This window comes from Elephas maximus, chromosome 3, assembly GCF_024166365.1.
Source record: "Elephas maximus indicus isolate mEleMax1 chromosome 3, mEleMax1 primary haplotype, whole genome shotgun sequence".
NCBI classification, from domain to species: Eukaryota; Metazoa; Chordata; class Mammalia; order Proboscidea; family Elephantidae; genus Elephas; species Elephas maximus.
The window spans coordinates 30,173,435-30,186,178 of NC_064821.1; the positions used below are offsets into that span (position 1 = coordinate 30,173,435).

General features: G+C 40.5%; 1 protein-coding gene across 9 annotated transcripts in view; it reads left to right on the forward strand.

Moving 5' to 3' along the window:
- Nucleotides 1–2,081: 2,081 nt before the first annotated feature.
- Nucleotides 2,082–12,744, forward strand: part of LOC126072187 (zinc finger protein 14-like) — a 62,543-nt gene continuing 51,880 nt past the window's right edge. For 5 of the 9 annotated variants that reach the window (XM_049876974.1, XM_049876975.1, XM_049876968.1 and 2 more), the window contains exons 1-2: nt 2,082–2,393; nt 7,431–7,669. Coding sequence is in view for 3 of the 9 variants with exons in the window: in XM_049876968.1 (XP_049732925.1) it covers nt 7,667–7,669 (3 nt within the window). In the remaining 6 variants the exon portion in view is untranslated. Of the gene's footprint in view, nt 2,394–7,430; nt 7,670–10,905; nt 12,228–12,744 lie in introns of all 9 variants that reach the window. The other 4 variants (XR_007516470.1, XM_049876972.1, XM_049876976.1 and 1 more) reach the window with 1 other exon arrangement.

Genomic DNA, 12,744 nt, shown 5'->3' on the forward strand with positions numbered 1-12,744 from the left:
CCAAGGCCGAGGAATGCCTTAGCAACAAGAAGGAAAACATCTGGACCTGGACATGAAGTCCCTGGGAACGCTGATTGCCCAAGGATGTGGGAGAAAATGATGAGCCTTGGTCCCAGCTGGAATGGTATATACTCTTGGGTCCCTTGCTAGGTGGTTGCGGAAAATACTCCAGCTGGCTGCCACTGGACAGCAGCTGCTTGCCTGTGTCAATAAGTTTCCCTGAATAAACTCATGTATCTGGAAATGTCTACATGTCAGTTCTTCAGACTATTTGCCAGGACACACAGTGATGGTATTTCCTTCCTGGGACTGTCTCCCAACATCCTGAAATAGGCCCACACAGGTCCATGCAGAAGGGAAAGGTATTCAAAGTCCACTCACTGTTCATGCGTGGACAGGACCTGCTTCTGTCCTGAGCTCCCCTGGTTAGGGGAGCTGGCAAATTATCTTTTCCCCCTGATGTGAATTTATTCCTTCTCCTAGGCTGAGAGCATGGCTCAGGGCACTCAACTGGGCCTATCTCAGGCCCAGGGAAATGAAAAGCCACTGAAGCCGCCTTGGGGGCTGGGGGTGTGGTAAAATAAATGCAAGTACTTAGCTCTTGCTGAGAGCACTGTTCTTCTCTGGTTCTGGAGGTGTTAGTAGACTGTGTAGCTGACTGCTTCTCCCTGAGGAAACTGTGGCCAAACGCTACCACCAGCCCACTGGAGCCAATCCAGAATGATCCCAGCGATTCAGGTCCGGCAACCCCTCTCCGCTTCCGAACCGCTTCTCTCTCCCCCTGCCACTCAGTTCATTTTCTAACTTTGCCTTTGATAATCAGGGCTCCTAGCTTGTCATAAATATACTTGTTTCACTTGATTTTTTGGGTCTTTGTTGTAAGAGGGATCACAAGAGGCATCTGGCTATTCTGCCATCTTGGCCCTGCCCACCATGAGTTGAATAACTCCAAGGTAGTAGCTTTATTTTTTTGTTTTCTTTTTAAGAGAAGAGCAGTGGATGAAAGAAAATCTTGAAGAACTGAGTTCCAGAGAGAAAGGAGCTTTCACAGATGGGCAGCGAGATGTAGGCTCCTCACCTGGGTGGGCCCCTGGTCTGGGTGCAAGTGCACAGAGGAGGAAGCCAAAACTGAAAATACACGGGCTCACACATGGCTGTGGGTGGTGTGGGGAAGGAAGGTGCAATCACTTTGGAAAGTAATTTGGCAGTGTTTTATTAAGTTAAACACACACCTGCCATATGACCCATCAATTTCATTCAGAGGTATTTATACAAGAGAAATGAAAACATGTCCTCAAAAGGACGTGTACACAAATGTTCAGAGCAGCTTCATTCATGATCACCAAAAGTAGAAAACAACCCAAATGTCCATCGACTTATTAATGGATGAACATAGTGTGGTACTTCCACACCATGGAATGCTACTTAGCAATACAGAGGAAGGAACGAAATTAAAACCGGAATGAGATACCATTTTACAACACTCAGGAGGAGTGCACTGAAGTGGTTTCTCCTTGAAGAGAATGAAAAAAATTGAAGTGGTTTCCCCTTGAAGAGAATGAGGAGGAGGCAAAAGAGAAGGGGTACCGAAGGGCTTTCTACAGCAAGCTAATCTTACGTTTCTTGGAAAGTGTGGTGGGTTAACAGGTACCCACTATATTGTTAAACAGGGATACATCTGCATTTCCATTCAATTTTCTTTATATATACTGTAATCCCAAATATTAAAAACTTTTCAAAACGGATAAAGAGAAAGCATGAATTAAGTTGGGGGAAATAATAAAAGCATATAGTAACCAGAAGAAATATGTTTAATTTGAGCGCTCAAAACTTATTTTCAGGCTGGGATTTTTAACAAATCCAGCTGCATATTGCTTAGAATAGTTCCATCTGAAATCAAAACAGTTGAAAATAAAAACGTGGACAAAGTATGAGACAAGTAATAAAAGCAATAAATCTGGATGCGGCAGATTAATTTCAGACAAAATAGATTAAAAAAAAATTTTTTTTTTTTTTTGGCATGCTGGGAACTCCTCCGCTTCGGCATCTAGAGTCCCAGAAACCGGAAGCGGAAGTGCGCGTCCTCGAGCGGTAGCCAAGTTTGGTAGTTCTTCAGCTCCGGTGTGAGGTATAGTTGTGTATGTTGGCGTCATTCCTGCTCCAGTGCTGTTGTCCCGGGGTCTGAGGGCGCTGCTCCCGGTCTTCTGCGTAGTGCTGGCCTCTCCTCCCCTCCTGGGCGGCTCCAGAGCCGCGCGAATGCCTGTAGCCGCGCTGTGGCTCGGCCTCCAGCCGCCTACGTCGCTTTCGTGCCTCTGCCTCCTCCGGAACCTCGCCCCACCAGTGGGGGAGGCCGAATAGGTGCGCTGGACCTTTGTCTCACGCCGCATTAACAGGTAAAATCGTGTAAATCTTCGCAAAGCCAAATTGTGGTTTCCAGACCAGCAGCAGCGTCACCTGGGAGTTTGTGAGAAGTGCAGAGTCACGGGCCCCATCCGATCCCAGAGTAATTGATCTGAGTTTAAACGCCCGGTTCCCAACCCCTGTAAGTCAGCTGCTCACCGTGCTCTATTTTGCATGGAACAAAAGATAGGAAAAAATAGAGTGAGGAGTCAAGCAGCGGGTGCATATTATCATTTCAAAAATTTTAAGTGTCTAAATTTAAATGTCCTGTTGGAGAAATCATTTCTATCTCCACTGGCATTAGCACAGTCTCTTTTTTTGCTATTTAGAATTAAAATTCAAAATTTTTGTTATGGAAATAGCCTTTTTTAAAAAAATAGTAATAACCAGTTGATCGAGATTCATTTACTTTAAAAAGTTCATCCTTTCCATACTGCATTTCCTCAAATGTGCTTGTATTTCTTTAAGACTGAACCATCTAGGATTGGCGTTAAATCTTTGGAATAGCCACTTACCTCCCTATTATCCCATAGTGTCTGAATTTCTCTTATTTCACCTGTATACTCAGAATAAGAATTTAAATTTCTTCCTTTTTTTTAAATGGTGTTGTCTTTTTATAGTATCTTTTTTTGTTTCTGTTGTAAAATATGTATAACAAACATTTTTATGTTCTGAACCAACACCACTATCCATTTCCGAGTTTTTCCATTACTCTTAGCAGAAACTTGGTGCCTTTTAAGCATTAACTCCCCTTTGCCCTCTTCCACCCACTCCTGGTAACCACTAATAAACTTTGGTCTCTATACATTTTACCAAACTATGTATTTCATACCAGTGGAATAATGTAATGTTTATCGTTTTGTATCTAAATTATTTTGCTCAGCGTAGTGTTTTCAAGGTTCATCGATGTCATAGCATTTATCAGAACTTTGTTTCTGTTTATGACTGAGCAATATTCCATTGTATGGATATACCACATTTCGTCTATCCATTCCTGTGTTGATGGATATTTGGATTGTTTCCCACTTTTGGCCGTTGTGAATAGTGCTGCAACGAACAGAACATTGGTGTACAAGTAACTGTTTGTGTCCCCGCTTTCAAGTCTTTTGAATACACGCCTAGAAGTAAAATTACTGGGTTGTGTGGTAATTCTTAGAACTGCCAAACTGTTTCCCACAGAGACTGTACCATTTTACAATCCCACCAACAGTGAATGAGGGTTCCGATTTCTCCACCTTGTCCCCAGTACTTGTTAATTTATTTTTTATTGATAGTAGTCATCCTAGTGGGGTGAGGTGATATCTCATTGTGGTTTTGATGGGATCGCTGTGAGTAGGAATCGACCACATGGCAACGGTTTTTTTTTTTTTTTTCAATAATATTATCTTTTCTGTGTTTGTTGCCCATTTGTATATCTTCTTTGGTGAAATGTCATTTCAAGTCCTTTGCCCATTTCTTTTTTTTTAATACTTAAAACTACGAGTTTTAGCATAGTAAAAGGATCTAAATCGCCATCATGGTAAGAGAGATGCAGGGCCAGGAAGGTTCCCCACGTGGAGCTGCCCTGTCTCAGAAATGGCATCTCGCCCTCCCTTAGCCTTCCAGGAAACCTTTTTTTTTTTTTTTTAAAGCAAGACAAATGTTTTTATTCTGCATATTTTCCAAGAGTTCCTTTGCCCATTTTTTAATTGTGTAGCATATTTTTTTGTTCTTGAGTTTTAAGAGTTCTTTATATATTTTTCATTTGACGGCACTGGGTTTTTTTTGGGGTTTATATATTTTAGATATGAAACCCTTATCAGATATATGATTCCTAAATATTTTCTCCCATTCTGTAGGTTGTCTCTTCATTTTGTTCTTAAAGTCCTTTGATGCACAAGAGTTTTTAATTTGATGAAGTCCAATTTTATCTATTGTCTTTTGTTGCTTATGCTTTTGGTATTGTATCTAAGAATCTGTTGTCTAAAACTATGTCCCAAAGCTATGTATTGTTCTAAGAGTTTAATGGTTTTAGTTCTTAGAATTTAAGTCTTCGATTCATTCTAAGTTAATTTTCTCATATGATATGAGGGGCGGGTTCAATTTTATTCTTTTTTTGTGTGCAGATATCCATTTGTGCTGCACAATTTATTGAAGAGACTCTTCTTTCCCCACTGAATGGACATAGCACTCTTGTGGAAAATTGTTTGGCCATAGATGTAAGGGTTTATTTCTGGACTTTCAATTCTACTCCACTGGTCTTTGTGTCTATCATTATAGCAGTATCTATTTTGATTGCTGTAGCTTTATAGTATCCTTTGTAACGGGGAAATGTGAATCCTCCTACTTTGTTCCTGTTTTTCTTAGTTTCTTATTGCTAAATTGAACAAGCAGAAATATTAGTATTTACTGTTACCATTATTACGATAAATATGTGGAAAAATGTTTTTTTATTGTGAAAAAATTATGGATTTTTTAAATATGTAAAATGCCTAGAGGAAAACGATTACATACCACTTTTAATCTCAGTATCTGTAGAAATATATGGTTCCTTTTATTTATTTCCCTTTATTTTCATAGAAACAGGTATTCTAGAAGAATCCCCTTTTTGGACTGGGTTTGCCTTTGGAGTCATGATGGGTAGTTTAGTCACTTCATGCCATATCCAAACCTTCATTAAAAACTAGTGTATTTTCCTAGCTCGAATCTAAGAGTTGCCCCTCAGAAATATCCAGTTATTTTTCCTAAGGCCTATTACGTGCCAGGATTGTGCTCTTCCTTCCCTCTTGCTTGAAGTTTAAGAAGTGGGAGTGGACCCTGTTTCAGAGGTCACAGTTTGATTTTAGTGGCCAGGAGGAGACAACCTACCAGTTGAGATGTGGACACTTGGGTACCAGTGGACTCAGACACCAAACCCTTCCTGTAGTCTACCTGGGGTACGAAGGGCTGTATGGCTCTGAAACCTAATGTGTTGAAAATAAAGCTCTCAAATCTCATCCCAGCAAATCTGCTTCTCACCTGGCTTTCCCGTATCACTAAAAGGCACCAGCATCCATTCATTAGATTTGATCCTCTCCTTCAGGAAAGCATCAAGTGCTGTTAGTTTATAACCAAAATATAACCACCGTTTTCATAGCTGCAACTCTAGGCCAAGCTCCTCTGAGATACATGATGTATGAATGCAGCCTCTGAACTGTCTGCTGCTTTTTATCTCTTTCTTGTAAGTGATACCTTTTACAAAAAAAGTATATTTTCACCCAGTTGGAAGAAGCATCTTTTAAAAATGTAAACTAAGTAAGCTGTCAATCACATATAGAGTAAATCCATATATTTTACATTGGTCAAGAACCTATATGGTCAGTCTTCTGTATAGCTCTCTGACTTAAAATTATAGCTCACCCTCATGTCAAGTAAGCTCTCGACATATTTAAAAAAAAAAAAAAAACTTTTTTAAAGATGCCAAGATTTTTAATGCCTTTCTGTCTTTGACCAGGTATTTCTTCAACTAGAGTAAAACGTTTTAACCATAGGAAATCAAGAATTCTTACAATTTGAAGTCTCACTTCAATTGCCACCTCCTCACAGAGTTCCTCTTCTGTCCCCTCAGTTGCTCCCAACTCATTTCTCTGTTTAAATATCATTGCATTTTTCAGGAGGTAAATCCAATTTAGAGTGACATTAATCTTAATCGTGTAAATACAACCAAATTTAATTGAATGTCATCTTTGCTTTTATGAACTGTATTTCCCTATGCGACATGCTTCCAGCTAACATAAGGCTACGAAGCTGTACATTGTAGTGATGACTGTTTCACACCTACACACTATGTGATGTGTTGATCACTTAGGGTTCTGCTGAGTCCACTGGCACTGCGGTGTCCACTAGCCTTATGGTTAAATATGGTTCAAAGGGCATCTGTTGATAGAATGTTCATCCTTTGAGTTACAGGCCTTAGAGCAGTGAGTGCTTTACAAAGTTGAATGTGGATGTGCATAACCCAGGAATCTTGTTAAAATGTAGATTTTGGTTCAGCAGGTCTGGGGTGGGGCTTGAGAGTCTACGTCTCTTACAAGTATATGCTGAAAATAATAACTGTAGAAATAAAGATGTGAATTAAAATTAGAGACTGCTATTAGAGACATTAATAAAAGGAAGAGTGATGCTTAGAGGGGAGGCACTGGTATAAAGATCATGTGCTCACAAGAGAGAACACCTTTACGCTGACACCAGGAAATAAAAGCGTAGGAATCAGTTGGGTGAGGAAATGGGGTAGAAAGAAACAGGAACAGAGGCAGGAGACTTCTCCTTAGAAGAAACTTGATGTTTTTTTGATTTGTTGGTTGATTGATTTTATAAGGTTGAAAGAGAAAGTGTTCTGGTATTTTTCCAGATTTCTGGAAAGCTTGTGGACTGGTGGTAACATGGCCTGAGAGCAAAGGAAAAAAAAAAAAAACTTAAGGGGAAGAAAAATGTTAATTGCAAAATTAATAGGAAAAATACTGATGACATATTACAATGCAATAAATGAAATGAAAAAAATTTTAAGAAGCACAACAGAGGAGTTATGTTTGCACATACTTAAAAATCGATGAAGCATGATGAGATGATGAGTTCATTAACCAGACTTGAAATATATATTTTCCCTGAAAATTTATCCGTGTTGATATCAAATAAAAGTGTGTGTGTTGATCTATTAGGGGCAATGTTTCATAGGTTAACCCACAACCTCAACTTTGGACCTCGGAATCCCTGATGGAAATCAGGTTCTAGTTTTCCAGCCTGGCCAGGCCTAGATGCCTCTCATGCTTTGGGATGAGTAAATTCCTCCATCTGTGATCTTGTTGCTAGAAAGAAGAGACCTGTGGAGCTGCATAAAGAATGCACACGTGTGCTCTGGAGGCTGCAGCCTGTTTTGCCTTCAGTGCACATGCCCTCTGGGTGAAGCTTTGTCTTGAACCTGAAAGGAAGCCCTGCCCAAGAAAAGAACTGAAGGCCAAAAACCTGTTACTCCCTCCTTACTCAACACTGTCTCCCTTCATCTTCTATTTCAGGTCCCAGGTGAGGCGCAGAGAACTGGTCCAGTCTAAGCAGCTGAGGAACCTGTCTTGCAGATCTGTGAATCACAAGTAAGGATTTCAGCTGTTGACTGGCTGTGTGGACCAAACAGTATTCATTTGCCGCCAGTCTGCCTAGCGGCCCTGCTTCCGTTCCCATCCCTCTTACCTAACTGGCTTCTTGGTCTCAGAGAGGACATTCACTTAGATTTCCAGAAGCTGTAAACCAAGAAATGGTGAGTACCACAGAGAACTGGGTAATTTTAGTATAAGGGAATGACGCTAAGGGACTGAGCCTTAGGTGGCATCCTAAAGCCCTGCTCCACCTTCACTGGGCCCTTCCTCTACGCATGTGTGGTGTTTCAAGATTTGGATACATGGGATCACCTTTCTTATGGGACTCTCAGAGCTGAAATCTTGGAGCATTAATGTTCCTGGGTGGCCACCCCAGGTTTTGCTCTGCATGATTTGTTACAGGCAATAAAGAAGAGGCCTAAGTGGGAGGGAAGAAGTGCACCTTTATTTCTTTGCGCGAGGAAGGGAGCAGTCGGGGCTGCTGCCTCCAAGACTACTCATAGGCAGCTTAGAGGAGGTGGGCTTTTACAGAGAGCAGACAAAGAAGTGCAAATTCATCATGAATATTGAGGATTGACCTTCAAACAGACACTCAGGGCTTGGGGACGGCTATGCATTTTCTCTAGACAAGAGTTTCATCCCCCAGGATGGAGGAAGAGGTCAGTTTTCCTTCATTAGCATGTTAAGTCTCCACCCAGAGGTGGGTGCTTATATGTATTTTGCGCTTAATGAGCTAATAGTTGACTTCAAGTGTTAAGATGGCATAGAAAACCTGCTAAAATCGGTTGTGGTCAGCTATACTATGGCCCAGTTCTGTGGTTATCTTGTCAAGGACAATTTCAGAAGAATGTGCAGCCTATTTTGCTCGATGTAGGAGGATAAACCAGAGCATGTGTCTCTTAGAAGGGTTGGGCTTTGAGGCTGCCTGCCTCATTAACATTCCCTGGGCCTTAGTGCTCTGTGTTGAATGACAGTCTCCTGATCAGAGCCTGAAGACAGAGCAGCTCTCTGTAGGGAGGCTGAGCCCCAGGCTTTGTAGAGCTGTTGTAAAAATGGTGTGGGGGTGGTGCCTGACCTTCTCTAACTTCATCAGGGGAAAGGAAAATCAAGATCAACAGCCCAACGCTGATCCCCATGAAGTAGAAGTCTGACCTGCCTCCTCTTTTCTTCATCTTTACTAATTCTGACACCAGCCATCCCTCCCCTAACACTCTCTACTTGTCTGCTGGGTTTGATAATTCATTGCAGTGGCCGCACAGAATTCACATACAGTACGATTATGGGGTTTATTAGGAAGTAACAGGTTGCAATTCAGGTTCAGGAACATTCAGGATACAGTTCTTCCATCATGACAGCCTCTTGAGCTGTGCCCATAGGCATGCCTCCTTCTGGCCCCTCAGCATCTGCCCTGCTCAGTCAAGTGTTACAAAGCTCTTTTATTCTGCCGATAAGTACCCCAAGTCACCCCACTCTGCTAGTAAGCCTTGGCCTGAAGTTGCTCAGCTCTAGCTCTGTGAGTCAGTAAACCTAGCTCCACCAACACCAAGCCCAGTGGCATCTACTCTGCCAGCAAGCCACCTGCTCAAAGAGACTCAGCCTTTTTGTTCTGTGAGCTGGGAAGCCCACCACGCCATCTCCTGCCACTGCTTCTTGCCATCTTCAGTGCTACGGGTCTTCTGGTTCCAGGAGCTTCTCAGCGTAGGGATCCCGGGCCCAAGGGACACGTGCTCTGCTCATAGCGCCTCTTTTTTGATGATGGTAAGAGCCTCTCTTTCCTGCCACAGGGATCGTTCATTTTAAGCCTAGCAGAATGGCAAAACTGACCAATCCCTTTGGTGAGCTACAATTATCTTATTTACACAGTCCTACCAAATCCCTCGGGTGGGAGTTACAAGACCATGGTGAGAGAGATCACAGGAAAGCAATCCATCGCACTGTAGCCATCCTTATTTCATCACTACAAACAGTTTTCTTGGCTTTCCGCAGGCACTGGAGCCTCTTCTGTGCGGTTCTAAAACTGCAGCTTTACCTCTTACATGGTGTGATGGGGTAAAGAAAGGAAGAGAGAGAGGTTAAGGGAAGAACCCTGATTCATTATGGGGTCCTCTTTGGGAATTGGCACTCTCATGACCTCACCACAGGAATGAGGCAGGAGAGTGAGTTTAGCTGGATCATGGCTGGGTCTCCAAAACCATCTTTTTTTCCCCAGTTGGGACTGGCTTTGCTGGAAGCTTTCAGGTGTGTGAAAAGCATGATTCCGTGTCCAGGTTCCTGTCCTCCCAGCCTCTCTGTGCCTTGAGGTGGTATTACATTTCTAAAATTTTTGACTGCCCATCGCAGTCTTGGATTAAGATCTAAAATTATTCTTTTTTTGCTAAATCAGGTCAGGAAAGCAAGTGGGTGTGTTTAAGTTCTGAAGGTCACAGTTTCCACTGGAAGCAAGTTTCCAGATTAGTTTGTTATGTTTCTACTGAGGGTTTTTGAACTTAATGGATATAAAACTTGTGAAGCCCAGAAAAATACCTTTTTTAACTGATGTAAAAGTTACTCTTAAATCTTGAGAAGGGTTTTAAACACTTCTACAACATTTAATGTATTGTACCAAAACCCCTAATGTGTTAAATCTAGTCATTTTGGTAACATCCTCCTGAGATAAATTGGAAGTACAGACTGATATCTCTGGTCTCTTTGTTTAAAAAGAGAGCTCTGACTTACATTTTTATGATTTGCACAAATGTATTAGACCATTTCATAACAATTAAGCCTTAAGTGAGTAAATCTTAAATGGTTTTAATGCTTGTGAATGGGAATTCTGAGGAAATACATTAAATATATCACATTTTTTATTTGTATTATGTTTAAAAGTAATTATGTTTTTCTAATAGATAATCCTTCAAATTTCAAATTTTAATGTGAACTCTAAAATGGTAATTTATGAAGACTTGTTTCTAACCTTGTCCTCATTCAGACCATTTTTCTACCAGCTACCTTTAAATAATCAGCTTTATTATAAAATTTTTTAAGCATCTTGGCAGTATTTCTTTGTGTAAATGTAAGCATATAGAATTAAAAATTTTTATTTTTCGCACCATGTTAAGCAAAAGCTAGCATGGAATATATATTGCTTTTTTCATTTAACAAATTATCCTAAAGATTTGTTCATAACAGTACATAACAGTTTGAGTCTAAAGTTGTATAAAACGCCATAATACTGCATTTGGTGAATTTATCTTAGTTTTTTTTTTTAACCTCACCGCCATGAATAAAAATGTGAATAGTTTCCAACATTTTGCTTTTACAAAGTTTACTGTAGTGAATGTTGATACAAATTTCTAAGATACAGGTATAAAAAGTTCAGGTATAAAAGCCATCTTACCTTTGTTGTTTGATATCCTAGGCATTAAACCAAAAGACCTAAACCCGTTACCGTAGAGTTGATTCAGACTCACAGATCCCAGGCATTAGTGAGCTGAAATGGACTTGTATTGGCCATTTTGAGCTGGACAGTCGTATGGTCTATTATGCCGGGAATGACAAACTGAAGAGGAATGGCATCGCATTCATCATCAAAAAGAACATTTCAAGATCTATCCTGAAGTACAGTGCTGTCAGTAATAGGATAATATCCATATGCCTGCAAGGAAGACCAGCTAATACAACTGTTATTCAAATGTACACACCAACCACTAATGCCAAAGATGAGGAAATTGAAGATTTTTACCAACTTTTGCAGTTTGAAACTGATCGAGCGTGCAATCAAGATGTATTAATAGTTACTGGTGATTGGAATGTAAAAGTTGGAAACGAAGAAGAAGGAACAGTAGTTGGAAAACATGGCCTTGGTGATAGAAATGATGCCAGAGATCGCATAATAGAATTTTGCAAGACCAATGACTTACTCATTGCAGATACATTTTTCAGCAACTTAAATCATGACTGTACATGTGGACCTCACCAGATGGAATACACAGGAATCAAATTGACTACATCTGTGAAAAGAGACAATGGAAAAGCTCAATATCATCAGTCTGAACAAGGCCAGGAGTCGACTGGAACAGACCATCAGTTGCTCATGTGTAAGTTCAAGCTGAAGGTGAAGAGATAAGTCCATGAGAGCCAAAGTGTAACCTGAGTATATTCCATATGAATTTAGAGACCATCTCAAGAATAGATTTGACTCATTAAACACTAATGACTGAAGACCAGACGAGTTGTGGAATGACATCAAGGACATCATACATGAAGAAAGCAAGAAGTCATTAAAAATATAGGAAAGAAAGAAAAGACCAAAATGGATGTCAGAAGAGACACTGAAAGTTGCTCCTGAATGTAGAGTAGCTAAGGCAAACAGAATAAATGGTGAACTAAAAGCTGAACAGAGGATTTAAAAGGGCGGTTCAAGAAGACGAAGTACAGTATTAGAATGAAATGTGCAAAGACCTGAAGTTAGAAAACCAAAAGGGGAGGACACGCTTGGCATTTCTCAAGCTGAATGAACTGAAGAAAAAAATCAAGCCTCAAATTGCAGTATCGAAGGATTCTATGGGGGAAATATTGAGTGACTCAGGAGGCATCAAAAGATGGAAAGAATGCACAGAGTTACAGTACCAAAAAGAATTGGTCCACGTTCAGCCATTTCAGGAGGTAGTGTGTGACCAGCCCTAAACGAGATGGATTGAAACATTGGCTGCAACAGTGGGCTCATGCATAACAACAATTGTAAGGATGGCTCAGAACTGGGCAGTGTTTCATTCTGTTGTACATAGGGTTGCTATGAGTTGGAACCAACTCAATGGCATCTTGGAAAGCTTGCTCTAAATGTAAATTTCTAAGATCCAGGTATAAAAGCTTAGGCACAAAAGCATTTTTACCTAAGACAAGTTAAACCAAAATTTAACTTGTCTTAAATTTTGGAATGTCAGATTACTTGGTAAAATTAATGTATGAAAACTATGTTTCTTTCCACGTTTTAAGTAATGCTTTAAACTTTTTATTGCCTCATTTCCTTCCTGATGTCTTGAAAGGTTCTGTATATTAAACTTTTGTATTCTGCCTCTGGTAATTCTGGGAATGCACTTTCATCTGAAAGATCCCTGGATTCTTTGTTTTGAGAGCCTGTTGAGGTGATCATGATCTGTTTCTTTAGGTGACTTGATATTGACTGTTTTCTCCGAGCCGTCTATAAGTTATTGTATTAGTTTATGCTTGCTTACTGTGTCATAGTTGCTTGCTTTGT